The sequence below is a fragment of the Triturus cristatus genome, chromosome 12, assembly GCF_964204655.1.
Source record: "Triturus cristatus chromosome 12, aTriCri1.1, whole genome shotgun sequence".
NCBI lineage: Eukaryota > Metazoa > Chordata > Amphibia > Caudata > Salamandridae > Triturus > Triturus cristatus.
Window position 1 is genome coordinate 684,035,421 of NC_140595.1, and position 17,817 is coordinate 684,053,237.

General features: G+C 41.3%; 1 protein-coding gene across 4 annotated transcripts in view; it reads left to right on the forward strand.

Moving 5' to 3' along the window:
* Positions 1 to 17,817, forward strand: part of LOC146780087 (uncharacterized) — a 145,569-nt gene that overhangs the window by 81,290 nt on the left and 46,462 nt on the right. For all 4 annotated transcript variants that reach the window (XM_085636716.1, XM_085636719.1, XM_085636718.1 and 1 more), the window contains exon 4: positions 11,287 to 11,496. In XM_085636716.1, the coding sequence (XP_085492842.1) occupies positions 11,287 to 11,496 (210 nt within the window). The remainder of the gene's footprint in view (positions 1 to 11,286; positions 11,497 to 17,817) is intronic.

The following is a 17,817-nucleotide window of genomic DNA, read 5'->3' on the forward strand; positions in this document are numbered from 1 at the left end:
TTCCAAATCAAAGGAGGCAGATGGGAGGCTTCGCCCGGGACCCCTCCGCCGCGGAGGACAGCGACAATGCAAGCAATTAACAAAGCATATTGTGGTTGAGGCTTCACTGCAGGCAATTAGATGAGGGAGACGATACCTGCCGCCTTTCATCATTTCTTCTTCGCACTTGATAGCCACACATTTCTTATCAGATTGTTCCCAATCTATTTCCTTCAGCCGCGACTCCCCGCTCTCTCTTTTTCTTGACGCCCCCTTAATCTGCCTTCCTTTCTATGGTTCTACATAAAGGTCACCATTTCCTTCTTCTAAGGCTAAATTCCGCTTTCACTCACTCTCCTTTTCCCTTTCGTGCTCCCTGTTTGTCACACTCCATCTCTTTTCTTGTATTTCCTTTCTATCTTCTTCTCCTTAATTTCCCTCTACTCATTTATGCACCCATTCTGTGTTCTTATCTATCTCTCCATCTCTGTCCCTTCATCTGTCTTCTTTCGATGCGCTCTTTTTCTCTCCCCTCTCCCGCAATTCGCCCTTCGCATCTCTCAGGTTTTTTTCACTCGTTTTATTTCCCATTTTCTCACACTCTTCTCTCGAATTTTCTCTATTTTCCTAGATATATCTTGTATCAATCTCCTTCTTTCTGTAGCCCCTTCTCAGCCTTCATGTCTCTTTTTATTTATTCATTTGGGAATGTGAATTGGCGTGACCCAGGTGTGCATCAAAGTGTTAAGCCATGTCAGTAATCAATAGCTGTGAAAGAAAACTTAAAGAAACGTTGCTAATAAGAGGTATTTTAGGTTAATATAAGATAGAAAAGTTACGGTTTTCAGGATTCAGGAAGAAATTACAAGCGCTTTCAGCTTCCTTCCTCTGAGTGTGGCCCGGGCTGCAGTGGGAGCGGATACCGCCTCCCTGTTTATCTTCCCAATCTCTCTTTCTCCGGACGTCCAAGTGCTGTTCTAGGTAGCAGTGTGTGCTAGTCTTACAACCTCATGCAGGGCACAATTAACAACAAACAAGCATTGGCATAGCCAATAGGTCTTGCATTTGGGACCTTATAAATGTTTAGCCATGCAACAGTTGGTGTTGTTGCACCAAGGATATTCTGCTGCATAACTAAATATTTATAAGGTCCCAAAAGCGAGACTTATTGGCTATGCCAATGCTTGTTCTAGAATTAGCCACTTCATATAATTGGGAGAATGATTTTGTTCAGATCTAGGGGTTTGTTAGCTTAGTCGCTGCTTGTTGGCATGGATTGTGCGCCTGGCAGCCCTGCCAAGGTTCCCAGGTCAATGCGAGATATGCTGCTCCTGTCTGGGTTTTTTCTTTGAATTCTGGGACTTGTAGTCTTGCTTATTGCATTATAAAACTAGACTACAAGTCCCACAATTTAAATCAAAAACCTGAACTGGTGCATCTCGCATGGACCTGGGAAACTTGGTAGCTATGTCCTGGGCTCATTGATACAGGTTTTCGTTGGTACTTTAGGCATGCCTATATATTTCAAGTTGAATGGTCATTGGATTAAGTATACACAATCATTGGTGTTGCAGTTAGTAAGGGAGTAGCCAGAAAAAAAATACCCCCCACGTTGACCCATTTATAGCAATAAATATACAAGTAAAATGTGGGTTCCCTGCCCTTATTATGAAGTGCCATAGGAATTGTATTCCTGGGAACAACGTGCAGAAAATGGTGCAAAATTATTAATATTAAAGAAAGATTTTAAAGGAATATGGCCAAAAACGACACATTTCCAGTACTGGCTTATTTTTCTCATTCATCTTTTCCATTTTATTGCTTTCTATTCATGCTTTTTCCCTTCCTTCTCTCCATTATCTTCCCTTTGTTTTTATGCATATTTCATTTCGTCTTTTCATCTTTCTCTCCTTCTGTATATTCCCCTCTCATTCCATCTGACCTTTTCCTAGCTTAGTTTTGTATCTTTCTTCATATTCCTTTATTCTTATCATGTTCATGTCGTTCCTTTGCACATTTTTTCTTTTTATTTGATTTGTTATTCTTTTTCACTTCTTGTCTTCAGTCTCCCATTCCTTCATTTCCCATTTCTTCTTTATTTCAATATATTTTTCTGCTCTCCTTGTTCTTTTCTTTCAATGTTTCTTATTTATTTTGTTGTTCCTGTCTTTTCTTTTTTCCATCCTTCTTTCTTTTGTTCCTTCCTTTTTCTTCTTTTACATCTTTTTCCTGATTTCCTGTGTTCTTTTGTGCACTCTTTCCTTCATGCTTCTTTTTCCTTCTCTCATTATTTGTATTTTAATTTCTTTCCTTTATGTTGTCTCACTCTACTTGCCTCTAACTCACTTTTTCTGTGCCATTTTAATAATTGTTCTTTCTCTCTCTCACCATTCTAGGCCACATATAGATTTTCTTTTGATCCCCACCCCACAGCTGTGTTATTGTAGTTTATTATTGCGGAATGTATTACTTTCTCTCAACTTGAGATGACCTACAAGCTCGAGATTAAAGTTAAGACCGGCCATAAAACAATTTAACCTGCCCCCTATCATCCCAGCTTAAGCAGTGAACTATGAATATATGATGTTACAACGCATGCAATTACAATGCATGCCTTTACAATGCTGTCTTTACATCGCAACTACCATTACATTTCATGATTTTACAACGCATGCCATTACAACGCATTTTTTTAAAACTACAGTTACAATGCATTCAATTACAACGCATACTCTTACAATGCATAATACTTTTAGGGCAACAGTAGCGTAAGTGTTGGATAGTGTAGGGGTAAAAATTACTATTCCCGCTCCAGTGAGTGCAACAGTAGGGTTAGTGTTGGACAGTGTAGGGGTAAAAACTACTAAGTGTTGGATAGTTTAGTGGTAAACATTACTATTCCCACTCCAGTGAGTGCAGCAGTAGGGAAAATCTCCATTGCTTACCTTAGAATGCGTTGTAATGGCATGCTTTGTAGTGACATGCTTTGTAATGGCATGCTTTGTAATGGCATGCAATGTAAAGGCAGTTGCATTGTAACAGTTGCATTGTAAAGGTAGGTCTTTGTAATGACTGTGTTGTATTGGATGTTTCTCGTTAAATACACCCTTGGCTATTGGTGTGACTGTGTAATTGCCATTTTTGGGGTAGACCAATGTCAGTATCTTTCATTGGTTCAGAAAGGTGACAGATGTAGCAGTCTCCACAAGGGTAGTTCCGAAAGATTCTCGGGAGTCCACAAAATAGGAAGTCCCCTGGGGCAAAAGAGGTATTTGCACCTTTTTTTTGTAACTTGGGGTAGCTCCCTAACTCGGCACGTTCTGTGATGCACATTGTGCAGATGCACATTTCCATCCTGTCTGATAACATGATGGAGTTAACTCACTTGCACTGGGGTGTTCCACATGTAGGTGAGGGAATACTTTTGCCCGGGCACCTGCACCATTTTATTAACACAGGCACTGGGGCAGGGAACATCACAGAAGACACACAAACTGCATACCACCTGGGAAGTGGCCCTCAGGGCCTACTCTGTGGGTGCCTCTTAGGAGGTGAGATGGATGTTCATGTGAACACCCAGATCATCAACATGCGGCATCCTCCTTTGAGAGAGGAGGTCTCTAACTGCAATTCAGTTTTAAGCTGGTTCAGCATCGGTGAAAGACAGCACAGTGGTTTGAAATCATTGCTGCACTCACCCGAGTGCATGTGTGAACTCCTCTCTCTCTTTCTCTCTCTCTCTCTCTCTCTCTCTCTCTGTGTATATATATATACACATTGTTTCATACCTTTATTTTTTATAAATAGTTATTTTCATTCTGTTTTAAGTGATTTTCTGTTTTAAGTGATTTTTTTTAATTCTTTTGGTGCTTAGTATTTTGTGCTAAGCGTTTGCATCCTCTCTTTTATAATCCATATCCTGGTATCTTTTTATTTAACCCTGTGATTCTCATTGTTTTGTGCTCTGTATAGTTTTTGGCATTGTATGCTAGTGTGCCTTCTATAAGCCGTTCTTGCTCAGCGCAGAGATGAGCGCCTGTTTTTTGTTGTTGTTTTTGTGTGTGTGAGGTGTATAAAGTTCAAACATATAACTCCCAATTTGTGAATTTAAAAAGCTTTATTTACCAACAAGTGCATTAATATTGAACAATAAGATAGAAACATAATAATATCTAGAATTGTTACATAATATACATCATATGGGATTTAAAAAAAAAAGCTTTTTTTAGAATTTTTGAAAGGGGAGGCAGGGAAGGTAAAGTGGGGGAGATAGAAACATAATAATATCTAGAATTCTTACATAATATACATCATATGGGATTTAAAAAAAAGCTTTTTTAGAATTTTTGAAAGGGGAGGCAGGGAAGGTAAAGTGGGGGGAGAAAACAAGGCAGGGAAGGTAAAGTGGGGGGAGAAAACAAGGTAAAGGAACTGTAAATTTGTCAACCATGACTAAAGTTCCCACAACCTGTACAATTAGCAAATATAAATTAGATATAGTATAGACATTAAGCCAACATTGATCAATATGTAATAATTATAGGAAAGACAGAGAGATAAATACTCTAATTTTCAAAGCTAGTGCAGGAAGTTGTAGAAACATCATTAACCCTGTTTTGAAGGAAGGTAGTCAATGGCAACCTTAAAGTGTCTCTATTATGTAAAAAGAAACAGGAAGATATGCAAGTAAGATCCAATTTGCGATTGTGACCGAGAGAGTCCCACCAAGTCTTGCACGAGATTATAGATTAAATTAATAGTTATTTGTTGAAAGCCTAGTGAAAAAAATACATCAAGTAGTTTTGGTGTAGGAAAGAAGAGAGGAAACGCATTAAAGTCCCTAAACAGAGATTAAGAATAGTAAAGTTTAATAGAACTTGAAAAACCTGGGTAATTTGGGTCCAAACACTATGCCAAAATGATATTGTATTAGGACACCAAAATAACATATACATAGTATCACTATTAGGAGAATCACAAGACAATACCAACATTAGGTTGATTTGTCAGTATAGAACTTAAAACAATTAATTGGAGTCCTGTAAAGTCTTTGATAAATACAAAATATTGTTTGAGTTTTGCTAACTGACCTGGAGATTTTATAAATATGAAGTCATATCTTATTCCAAAATGTAATATTCCAAGCAATCCCTAAATCATGCCCCGAGAGGAGTTCAGTCTTGGACTTGATTCACACGGAATTTGTTGGTAAAAGAAACTTAGCAATTATGGAAGCTTTAGGACAAGATGGGAGGAGTCTATACAGCGCCAAATTTCAAGTTACGGAGGGTAGATTGTCCTGTAAAGTGAAAAAAACATCTAGAATAGAATTAGGAAGCAGCGAAAAGTGAACCTGAAAGGATTGTGGACAGTGAAATATGTACCCAAAGTGGAGAAAATAAATAGATGCATCCCCTTCAAATAACTGTGAAATTTACGTAATACCTTTATCTTTCCATGATTTCCAAACGATAAATCTGGTTTGTGTTTTAACAAGTTTATTAAGAAGGTAGTCCGGGAGGGAGTAGCAGGAGGATCTATTGACCGGAGCAAATGAGTAAAAAAAGGGGAGAGGAAGTAAGAGAAGATTTAGAAGATAAGGAAAGAATCTCCTGAGGGGTAAAGGGGTAAACTAATTTCTTCTTGATATCTAGCCAAGGAGGATGGAAAGGAGAATTAGACATCTAAATTCAAAGTGAAGCTTGACCCAATACAAAAGCGACTAAAATATGGAAAGTTAAGCCCTCCTTCTAGGTTAGGTTTTTGGAGTAAGGAAAGAGAGATCCTAGCTTTTTTATTTCCCCCCAAAAATTTAGAGAGTATACACGTGGTCTTTTAAAAGGAACTTTGGGAACACTCATTGGGGTCATAGAAATAATATATAGTAAGAGCGGGAAAACATAATTTTAGTGAAGTCTAAACGTCCCTACCAAGACAAAAATAACGGATTTTATGCTGAAATTAAGTTTTCAATATGAGTAATGCATTCCTTGTAGTTGAGAGCAACAGAGTTCTGAACAGAGTGTGTAAACCAGAAGCCTAGATATTTTATTTTTGAAGGTGCCCACTTAAAAGAAGAGTTACTCAAGGACTGTTTAGTTACATATTTATTAAACTGAAGTATTTCAGTCTTATTCATATTCACTTTATAGCCTGAAACCTTACAGAAGGAAATAATTTCTGTGATTATTGCCAGAAAAGACAGCTCATGATGAGAAACAAAAAAAAGAACGTGAAATTAAAAAAAGAACGTCATCAGCAGAAGCTTCTAATTTTAAGGATTGGGCACCATATGGAAAACGTGTTCTCTCTAATATGAGAAAGGAAAGGTTTAAGTGCTAAAACAAATAAAAATGGGGAAAGAGGATGTCTTTGGCGAATTCCACAGTAAAGGGGAAATTACGAGGAGAGCATATAATTAAATAACACTGAAGCTTTAGGGGAATAATATGAAAGCAAGATTATGGCAGCAACTTTAGGACCAAAGCCATGACAAAATAGAGATTTTAGCATAAATTCCCAATTTATACTATTGAAAGCCTTTTCATCAACAATGGTTATTGCTGGAAGTGGGGATTGAAGAAGAGGAGCTTTACTTAAAACAATAAAAAAAATAAAAGAGTATTATCAGATGCTATTCATCCTTTTATAAAGCCTGATTGTTCCTGTTGGACTTGGCCCTTTTTGGCTAAAGTTCCCTAAACGTTTTAGTTTCCCCCTAGACATTATTCTGACTTGGTGTTGCCAACTTAGATGCTTTGGACACTTTGCCACTGCTGATCAGTGTCAAAGTGCAAGTGCTCCCTTTGTGAAGTTTAATGGTAATTGGTTGTCCATGATTGGTATGTTTGCCTTACTAGTAAAGTCCCTAGTAAAGTGCCACACTATGTGTGCCAGGACTGGTAATGCAACTGCTACTAATGGGCCTGCAGCACTAATTGTGCCACCCACACAAGTAGCCTTAAAAAGGGAACTCAGGCCTGCCAGTGCAGTGCCTGCGCACAGTTTGTTAAACTGCCATGTTGTTCTGACATGTGCACCCACTTGCCTGACAGTGAAATATTCTCCTTTTCATTTTCACTGTTGAAAGGCCATCTTGCCCATAGGATAGACTGGGAAAGATGTGTAATATGCTTTCCAGCCTATCTTCCCAAAGGCTTAAGATGGAGAGGTGAAGTTTAGTGTGCCTGAACTCACAAGGTAATAGCACATCTTTATATGAAGGTGGTTTTATTACATTATATGTTTAGAAGCCACTCTTTTAGAAGTGGCTGGGTTTTTGTGCTCTAACATTTCTGTGAGTCTCTGCCTGGTCGTGGATTGACTGTCTGGATTTGAAAGCAATAGGATCTGGGGAATGTCTTGACCCAGGGGAGGAGGCGAGACAGCAACAGGCTGACCTGCATCAAGAGTGTTGGGGGAGTAGTAGCCCCTGGAGGTGAAGAGGCCTTGGTTGCTGCCATAAAACAATTGTCCCATCTCCTGCTGAGCGATTGAGAATCCAGACCCCCACTAATCAAAGGAAGAAGGTGTCACTGGCAGGGAGGCACCCAGAACTGGTTTGAACATAAAGTACTTCAAAGCCATTGAGGGGTATAACTATGAGAGCTGAAACCCCTGAACTTTGGAATGATGGCTTGATCAAGAGTGAACAAGACTGAAGCTACTTAGTGGTCAAGAGGAACCTTTGCCAAGGAAGAAACAACTGAGGAGACTAAAGGAAAGGACTGACCCTTGCTGTGTGTTCTGGGGCTGGCGTGCAGTTTGCTGTTTTAACCAAGGAAAGGCTGAAGGGATGGTGTGCTGTGTCCCCCTGCTTGAAAGGACTTTGCTGTGCTGTGTCCTGAAGTAACTTTTCCCCAATGGCCCGAGTTGTGCTGGCTCCCTGTTGCGAACACTCAGGAACACAAAGGTTTCCAGGAGAGTCTCAGCGACACTGTGTGAATGTGTTTTTTGCAGCCTGAGCCCTTTGTGAGGATTGCCTTATCATCGTGTGCACCGGAATCCAAGTGAGTCTCAACGACATTGTGTGCATGTGCTTTGTGCAGCGTGAGACCTTCGTGAGGTTTGCCGTGTTATCGTGCACCCGGAATCCAAGTGAGTCTCAACGACGCTGTGTACGTGTGCCTTGTGCAGCGTGAGACCTTCGTGATGATTGCCTTGTTATAGTGCACCTGGAGTTAAAGTGAGTCTCAGCGATGATGTGTGCGTGTGCTTCGTGCAGCCTGAGTCCTTTGTGAGGAGTGCCCTGTGATCGTGCACCCAAAGTTAAGGAGAGTCTCAGTGACGCAGTGTGTGTGTACCCTGTGGCAGGCTGAGATCTTAGTAGTGTCAGCAGCCTGGACCAGCAGCCCCAGAGGAGCTGGGTCGCCGGCCAGAGCCCGCCATTGTCAAAGAGGGACCGTGAGCCAACTTCCTCGAGGGAGGGTCCGAGTGCCACTGCCCGGAATCCATGAAGATTGCATCGGAGGCCCGAGTTGCGGAAAGAGGAGAGTGAGGTCACGCCCCCCAGGTAACGTGTGAACGCCTGGGGCGGGGGCGGGTTCGGAGGGAGACACTCTCGACCTCTCTCTTTCCTGCAGCTTGAGCCTCTGCTTAAGCTCATATTGCAGCATGTACTTGCCAGAGGTGTGGCAGTACCGGGGCCGGAGTGCCAAGCTGTACTCATTGTTTACATCATACCGGTGTGGGGGGCAACTGTTGACAGAGCCTGACTGAAAGTAGTACGAGCGGTGGAGAGACCGCCTGAGGAACCATGATACGCATTGCATTGTTTCTGCATAAAGAACTAACTGATTAGCGTATTACACATTGCATTTTTTCTGCATAACGAACTACCTGATTAGTGAATTACGCATTGCATTGTTTCTGCATAATGAACTACCTGATTAGCGGATACCGCATTGCATTATTTTTACATTGCAAAGTGCATGATTCCAGCCTTACGTATTGCATTATTTTTATATTGCAAAGTGCCTGATTCTAGCGTTACGTATTGCATTATTTTTACCTTGCAAAGTGCCTGATTCTAGCATTATGAGTTGCATTATTGTTACATTGCAAAGTGCCTGATTCTAGCATTACAAACTGCATAGCATTGTATTAGAACTGCGGTGGAACGTTTAGAAGTGCTCATTAATATCACCAGAACTGACAAGGGCTGGCTGGCCTAATAACAGTATATAAGAACAATGGTTCCGTAGGGAGAAAAAATTATTTACAATTGGAATAGATCAATTAAACAAAACACACAGCAAACGATGATCTAGCAAACAATTAATCCTAAACGATGAATAATAATTCAAAAAACGTAATAATTTATTTTTTGTATTTCAAGTGAATTTCAAATCATTCATCAACTCCTTTGGGTATGTACAAAAAATCAAAAAGGCTGTATATACAATAATATTTACAAGAAAGCGACGCAGTGACAAAGTGAATAAGGTGACTTGGTGTGATAGTGAAAATGTGAATATTTACAATATATGTATGTGATTATCAATAAAATACACAGAAAGTTTTGCAAAGATTTTTTGCAAAAAAAGTCCTCAGCTGAATTCTGGATAGATAGTAACCCTTGTAAGGCACCGGTCCTAATTTTTCGTGTATACAAGGAGTTCCAATTAGTACGGGACTGTGGAACCGTCAACGTTTCGACCCTATACCACCAGTTGTTCTATACAGTCATAGCGGGTCTTCTTCAGGACATGGGAGGTGTATAACAACCTACATAAAATAAATATATATAGATCAGTTTCTTTGCTGTGTTAAAGGTATAGAAACAGGGAAGATAAGAATTTTCCCAACAACTCACCTAATTGTAGGTGATATGGCAAATGTCCAACAGTATGACGTAGTTGCCGCTCAATTTCAGTCAGAAGAGACTACCTAATGACATGTGTGCACATTAGTAAGCACATGATAAATGTAGAGCTCAATTATACAACATTAGGGACGTGTAAACATAATTTACCAGTGTTGTAGAAGATCTAGGTTCGTCTTCGTCTAGTTATTTGGTCATTTTCTTCTTTTTCATTCAGATTAATGAGCCAGGTGTGAATCACTAAAGACATAATAACAGGCCAGGAGGAATATTTCAAATATGCATATGTTGGATTTATATTGTGTGGTCTTATTGTATATCTTTTTATATACATTTATACTCATTTTTGATGAAACTCGTGTGGAGTCTATTTGTGGTGTCATCATTGGGTTGCTGTGAGCGTGGTTGCAAATACTTTACACATTTGCCTTGAAGATAAGCCTGGCTGCTCGTGCCAAGCTACCAAGGGGGTGAGCGGGGGCTATCTAAGAAGGTGTCCTTCCTTTCCCTGACGTGGATTCGCGAGTCCCTATTTGGCCTAAGGTGCCTACCTCAGCCAACCAGGGATCCCGGGTCTAACAGTTCCTTACAAAAAAGTTAGTGGAAGCTAGGCTTCAATGTTAGATGCTAAGATTTTTGCAAATAAGTTATAATCCACATTTAGTCGAGAGATAGGTCTATAGTTTTTGCAGTGAGCAGGATATTTGCCATCTTTATGTATAAGACATATTGAGGCTTCTTGAAATGAACCTGAAGTGTAACCAAATGTGGAAAAAAATTTGAACAATTTTAATGGGTGGAGTAAAATAATGAGCGAAGGAAAGAAAGAACTCCACAGTAAAGCCATCCGGACTGGGCAACTTCCCCTTGCATAATAATGTAGGCGCTTGTGGAATTTTTTTGTCAACAGGGAGGTATCTTTTTTTCTAAAGAATTGAAGTCTATGTTTGCAGTAATGGGGTTAGGAGTATTCTGGAGCTAGGAGTCAATGTGGGCAGATTGCACTTGGGATTCAGGAGTATATAAAGCTTTCTAGAATGTGGTAAATGTATCCAAGATATCCATATCTTTAAACAGAGGAACTCCATGTGAGCTAGTCAAGGAGTCTATCTTGAATCGCTGCTCTTTGATCTTAAGATAATTAGCTAATAATTTGCCAACTTTATTTCGGCCACCATAAAATCTGACACTGCTTTTCAGCAAGATTGAAGAAGCCTCTATAACTTCTAATTTGTGAGCAGACATTGCCTCTGTCTGTTTCCAACTTGTTTTGTCTGAAGTTCATACATTAATTCAGAGAAAGTTTTAGTTTTATGTTTACACTTTACACACCGTGTATGCAAAAACACAGGAACTCTGCTCTCCACTGACCAAGTGCGTCCCATCATTACACAGGCTCCTATGTTGTACTCTGTTGTTGTTCTTTTTTCACTCTGTTATTGAAAGATACTTCTATAAAATATATGTTTAATCTTTTCCCACAGATCTCCAGACATGCAAAATAGGCACCACCAAGAGTGTCACCACTGCTCCAACTTATGCATTTGGACTTACCACAACTAAAGCCACGGAATTGACTACCCATCATACGTCAACACAGAAGAACCCTAACTTCTCCCAAAAAGATGAGCACAAGAAAACCCTGGACTCAAACAATGATGCAACCAATGAGAATAAAAATGATCCATTAGCAGGTGAGCGTTTGGGCATAAAGACCCAACGTCAAGAAAAAAAGGGGACAGAGAATGAACAGAACCTAGGGAGGGCAATTATGTACCTGTGTATTAAAGAGAGCCATGGTCATTCATTTTTGTTGTAAACAAGTTAACTGCATACCTTCTTGGCATTCGTGTTAACTCTGTTTTTATCAGGAGCTTCCTCTTCTTAGTGCAACATATATTCCGATGTGCACAGTCAACTTTGACAGCACCTCCCATCTACAGATATCTTGTTTATTTAATTAATTTGCTGTGTGGGCCAAAAGGGAGCGTTTCTACTCACTAATCTAACAAGCATTTGCAATGCAATAGGTCTCGCATTTACGCGAGTTTCAACTATTGACATTGCAAATAACAATGCCTTTTTTTTTTTTTTAAACAAATGAAAGGCATTGTCAATTACAACAGCTTAAACTCGCGTAAATGCGAGACCTATTGCATTGCAAATACTTGTTGTGTTCAGTAGCCTCTAATTCTTTTATACACTCGACTCCTCAGCTATCGTTACACTCTCAATTGCTTCCCTAAGTTGTATTTTTTTGCTACCCTCAGTCTCTCCCGCATCTTTTTCTGCTGTGGCATTAGGTGATGAGCTGGTCTTTTATCCATTCATCTATCATTTTGTCAAACTGTCATTTGCTTGCCAAATTCTCTGAAGTGAACAACAAACTCCTCAGCTGATTCATTTTGAGGCTGCGTATAAAACATGTGACTGGTCATTGCAATGTTCACTGCTATGGCAAATATAGTTTCCAGTCTCTGTTTTTCTACCATGTATAAATTTTGAATAGGTTGACCTTGGTTGTCTTTTGTGACAGGCAAATATTTAAAAGCAGACGTCTAAACACCATGGTGTTGCTAGGAACAGCTGCCGTCATTTAGACTGATATGCACACTCTTTAATGGAGAGCTGCCGAGTTCATGCATAGAAGATAATAGATGCAGATTGGTTGAACAGACGCATTCAGGTGCTCACGCTTGAATCCGTTACAAGCTTCGGGCTTAACCAGCATGTGTCAGTATTGTCACACTTGTAAACAGCAGTGCGCTCTTGCATGTGGCTCGCAGTCAAGTGAGTCAACACTTATCGAGAACCTTGTGCACTTTGGTGGTCGTTGGAGCAGTAGAGGTGCTTGCAGAAATGTGGAGCAAACTATACATTAAAGCGGATGATAGTCTTTGCAGAAAAGATTAAAAGTACAGTCCCGGCTACAAATCCACAGAGCTGCATCTGCATATAGGCAATGAATCAGTGCTAAAAATCTCTGCACACAAGGTTCCTTCTCCTCCTCTGTGAGCATTGTCTAGTGGCTGCTGGTCATTGCTCGTTGTCAAATTACTGTAGTAAACCCACACAGAGGACACAAGTTTCAAATGTTTAATCTTTGTAGACCACACCCACTTGATCTCTTCCCAGAGAGCCAGCAGAGTCTCAACTCACCAGGAGACTCATGGCAACAAGGGAACCATGGATGTCATACAGTTACATAAAGAGGAAGATTACATTACCACTTCCTAATACCAGCATAGAGAATCTGGCCTGTGCCTTATTTCTCAAATTTAAGTTTATGTTTAAACACTTCATTTTAGTTACCAGTGCTGTAATCACAAAAAAACACATTTATAATGGCCATCATAACAGGTGGGCTTGATGAACTCCCCAACTTTGAGAGTAACTTATGAGTAACTTTCATTACTCATGAGTTAAATCAACCTCTCAAGAAAAAGAAGAGAACAGGAAATGCTGAAAAGTGTCCCTCCCCCATAGGCATTAGCCTATAGGGCTACACTTTACCCAGCCTTCCTCCTGGAATATCAAGCTCCCTCAATTGTTTGAAGGTCTTGAAACCAGGTAGGGTGGGAGGGACGTAACGAATGGGACAGGGACAAAGGAGTGATAAAGATTAACGGTAAGTAATTGAAAAATGACCTCCACATCTTTATGTCTCCATCCCGCTCATTACTCATGATGAATACCAAAGCAGTTCCAACAAGTCCTTCATACTTTCCCAGCCAAAAATCAACGGGCACAAAAATACGTGCTCCTTTAATGAAAAATGTAACCAAGCAAAATAAAACTAGAGAAAGGCAGAATCCAAAACCCCAAGCCAGAAATTCTTATGAGCATGCAAAACATTTTGAAGGCAATAATGTGTAATTGGTCCCACCCAAGAAGCTGCTCTACAGATTTCAGCAATGGACACACCCCGTGTCTCAGCCCAGAAGAAAAGGCTTCCAGTAGAACAGCTGTGAATGAAACCTGGTGGAGGGGTGGGTTCACCTGTTACTGAGTATGCCAAGAAAATTGCCTTCCTTCTAATGGAAACCAAGGAAATGTTATCACTCTTGTGAGAAGAGCCAAAAGAAACAAAAAGCGAGTTAGATCTATGGAACAATTCACTCCTGGAAATACATCTGCATTGCCTGTTTCACATCCAAAAGTTGCCCAAACATCTCATGAGGAGCCTCCGACACCACCAAAAGAGCTGGAAGCGCAAGTTACTGATTCCTCTGAAAAGCTGAAGCCACCTTCTAAACAAAAGATGAGTCGGGACGAAGCACCACCCAATCCTCAAAGAAAGTAAGAAAAATCTCTTTTGCCATGAGAGGAGCTAGTTCCCCAATTCTCGTGGCCGAAGTAATAGCCACTAGGAAACTACCTTTAGGGTTACAAACTTAATGTCTTCCAGCTCAATGGGTTCAAAGGGAGATTAAGTCAAAGCTGTTAGCACCAAAGGTAAATCCCACAGGGGAAAGAGAGACTTAGTCAGTGGTCGAGACCGAGAAAAGCCCTTCAACAAGTGGGAGACAAAATCATCAGAATCTGCTAAATTGCCCCAAGGAGCCCGAAAAGCCTTGATTGCAGCCCACTGGGCTCACAATGTAGAAACCGACAACTGCTTCTCATAAGCATCCCATAGGAACTGCAAAACATTAGGGAGGGAACAAGCCGCCGGAGAGAAGGTATTACCCTCACACCAGGACTGGAAATGTGCCCAATGATGCCCATACGAGTGCAAAGTCGAAGGATGATGAGAATTCTGAACTGCCACTGCTAGGCAATTGGCCAAACCCTTTTGCTGCCAATTTCTCCTCACAACATCCAAACCAACAGTTGCCGCCTCTGGGAGAGAACCGTGGTCGAAAACCAGAAAAGGGAAGGACTAAGAGGAAGCAAATGAGGATCTTCAAGGGCCAGGGACTTGAGAATCATGAACCATGCATTCCTGGGCCACAAAATGGGTCAACCAGAATCCTTACCCTGTCTTCCCCCTATCAGCCTGACCATAAGCCTGGGAATCAGGGGAAAGGGAGGGAATGCATAGTACAATTTGTTCGGCCACGAGACTAAAAGGGTATTCACCCCGTGCTCCCTCCTTGCACAAAACCTGAAAAGCTCGGCAAAAATGTCCAGACTGTCTAGCTACCAAATTCAGGGACCTTGACCGGGTGCCTCCCTGATTGTTTATGTTAGTTTTTCTGTCCTGATCCATGATACTCCTGGAGGACTGCCAGAAAATGTGTCAGACCCTGTCTGACAGCCATCAACTCCCTCCAGTTGGAGGATCGCCTGCTTTCTGCCAATGGGCCTGCGTGTAGGCAGCCTAGTGAGTTGCCCAACACCTGAAAGAGTTGTCAAAACATTTGGGATGTCCTGTTACAGTTTCATAACCCTGCACAAGGAATCTGGGAGAAGCCACCAAACCAGAGCCCCCCTGAGCTCGGGCGTCAGAAAGACCATCTTCTCGAAGTCCCTCGAAGAAGGCACCCAGAAGGCATGAATATGACTCCAAATAGTACGAAGATGTAACTTGGTCAATGGAACTGTAAAGACTATCGCCCCCATGAGCCCCTGCAGCTCAAGACAATGGCGAACGGATAGAGGCTGACTCTGGAGTGCCTTCTATTCTGGAAGAAAAACTCTGTTCAAGTCTATCCTGAAGCAGGCACCTATGAAGATCTGCTCCTATGCAGGCTGTAGTTGACACTTGTCCCAATTTAGAAGGAACCCATGCTCCTGAACCTGCACTAGTACCCTCCTCAAGTCCTGCAGAAGTTGTTGTTACATGGGTTCAAGTAGGAGTCAATCTTCTTGAAAGGGATACAGGCAGATACCATGAATATGAAGAGATGCCACCAGAGGATCCTCCACCTTGGTAAATACTTGAGGAGCCATCTAAAGACCAAATGGAAGTACATTGAACTGGTAGTGATGGTTGTTGATAAAGAAACACAGATACGTCCGGTGTAGTGGGTGAAACAGCACATGGAAGTAGGTGTCTTGAAGGTTCAAGGTGACCATCCAATGAGCCCTGCACACCAAGGGAATAATCTCTTGCAGAGTCTGCATTTTGAATGGTCTGAGAAAATGTGTTCAGATGTTTAAGATCTAGCAGCATTCGGAAACCTCCTGGGGCTTTCTGTACCAGAAAAATGATGGAATAGAAACTTCAACACCTGGACAGCAGAGGAACCTCTGAAATCGCATCCTTCTGAAACAGAGCCTCTATCCCCTGCTGAATAGCGAGCTTCTTCTCCTTGTGTGATGGCCAGTCTCATTCCAAATTCCAGGGAAAAGGCCACAAACTCTATTGTGTATCCCTAATAAAATATAGTAAAAAGGAGCATATTATTTCTATATGTATTACTTAATTGTAAGTACAATAAGATAGATTAATCAATCGTATCGAATTGTATTCATCAAGGAGTCTTGTTCATCTGTTTTAAGTCCACTTTATTGCAGTCATATGACAATTGTACATCAGCCCCGCCAACGTATTTCGTCCAACAGGACTTCATCAGGGCTGTGAAATTAACCCCTTCCCCGCTCATGACGGAACCACTCCGTCATGAGCCACGGTTGCGCTGTGCTCATGACGGAGTGGTTCCGTCATGCTACGGCCGTTGGCGGCCGCTCCGCCCACGCGGCGCTAATTTCCCGCCTGTGCGGGCGATTAGCGCAGTGGGCGGAGACGTGACGGAACCACTCCGTCATGAGCACAGCTCAACCGTGGCTCGTGACGGAGCGGTTCCCTCACGAGCACCGCGCCACCGCGCTGCCTCCAAACCCCCCATCCCCAGCGCCGCAGCGGAATTCCTGCTGCGGCGAAGGGGTTAAAAAAATATATACAAATTTGCCTATATCTTATCTATAAAAATATTTACAATATACCAAATTACCAATTAATCACAATGTTTATAAACCCAACACTCAAGACCCCCTGCCTATATACAGTCTATGTTTTTTTTATAAAGGAACAAAAAAAATCTGGTTTGTCTTCTTATTAACCATATTAATTTTACAATCATAATTGCATGCAGCAATCACATTGCAACAGGTTTCTCATTGTTTGTCAAAAAAAAAAATACGCAATATTCACACAGATCGTTTTATGAAATGAATGAAATGAAAATGGGTTTTTATAGAGCGAGTATTTGCCGTGGCGTCTTAGCGCTTGCTACCATTAAATTAAACCGGAGAATTAAGCCATCGAAGGGGTACACATAAACAGCCAAGTCTTTAGTCCCTTTCTGAACTGTAGCAGATCATTTTGCGTTCTAAGATGCAGAGGCATAGTGTTCCAGAACTTAGGGGCCAAGTATTGAAAACTTCTGCCCCCCCATTTCATCGTCTTTACTCTTGGAACCGCAAGCAAGTATGCTGACACGGAACGTAGACATCTCTGTGGAGTATATCGCTTACAGTATTGACCCATCTGCGTAGGTCCCATCCCGTGCAGACTCTTGTGTAACACACACATTGATTTAAACTGGATCCTAGCAGATATGGGCAACCAATGTAGTTGTTCTCGGATAATTAAGCTAATGAAACTAAATTTAGGTAGATCTAATAGTGACCGGGCCGCCACATTCTTCAGGGTCTGGAGTTTTTGAATCACACTTTTTTTTGCTCCAATGTAGAGTGAATTACAATAATCAATTTTTGACAGGATCAGTGCCGTAACAACCATTTTCCTCAAAGACATAGGAATAAAAGGAAGAATTTTCTTAAGAATTTTAAGTGTATAGAAACAGGAAGAGGTAATGCTATTGACCTGGTCAGATAAGGAAAGATGGTCATCAATCAGGACTCCAAGATTTTTTACCTTTTTTACGGGCTGGGGGCATGGCCCTGCTGTCGCGGGCCACCAATTGGAGTTCCAGAGTGACGTATCTCCTCCGAACATAACTACGTCCATCTTCCCGGTATTCAATTTTAAACAATTATTCTGCATCCAGCAAATAATCTGACTCATGCAGAGTTTAAAACGCTCTGCCACAGTCTCTGGATTTGTG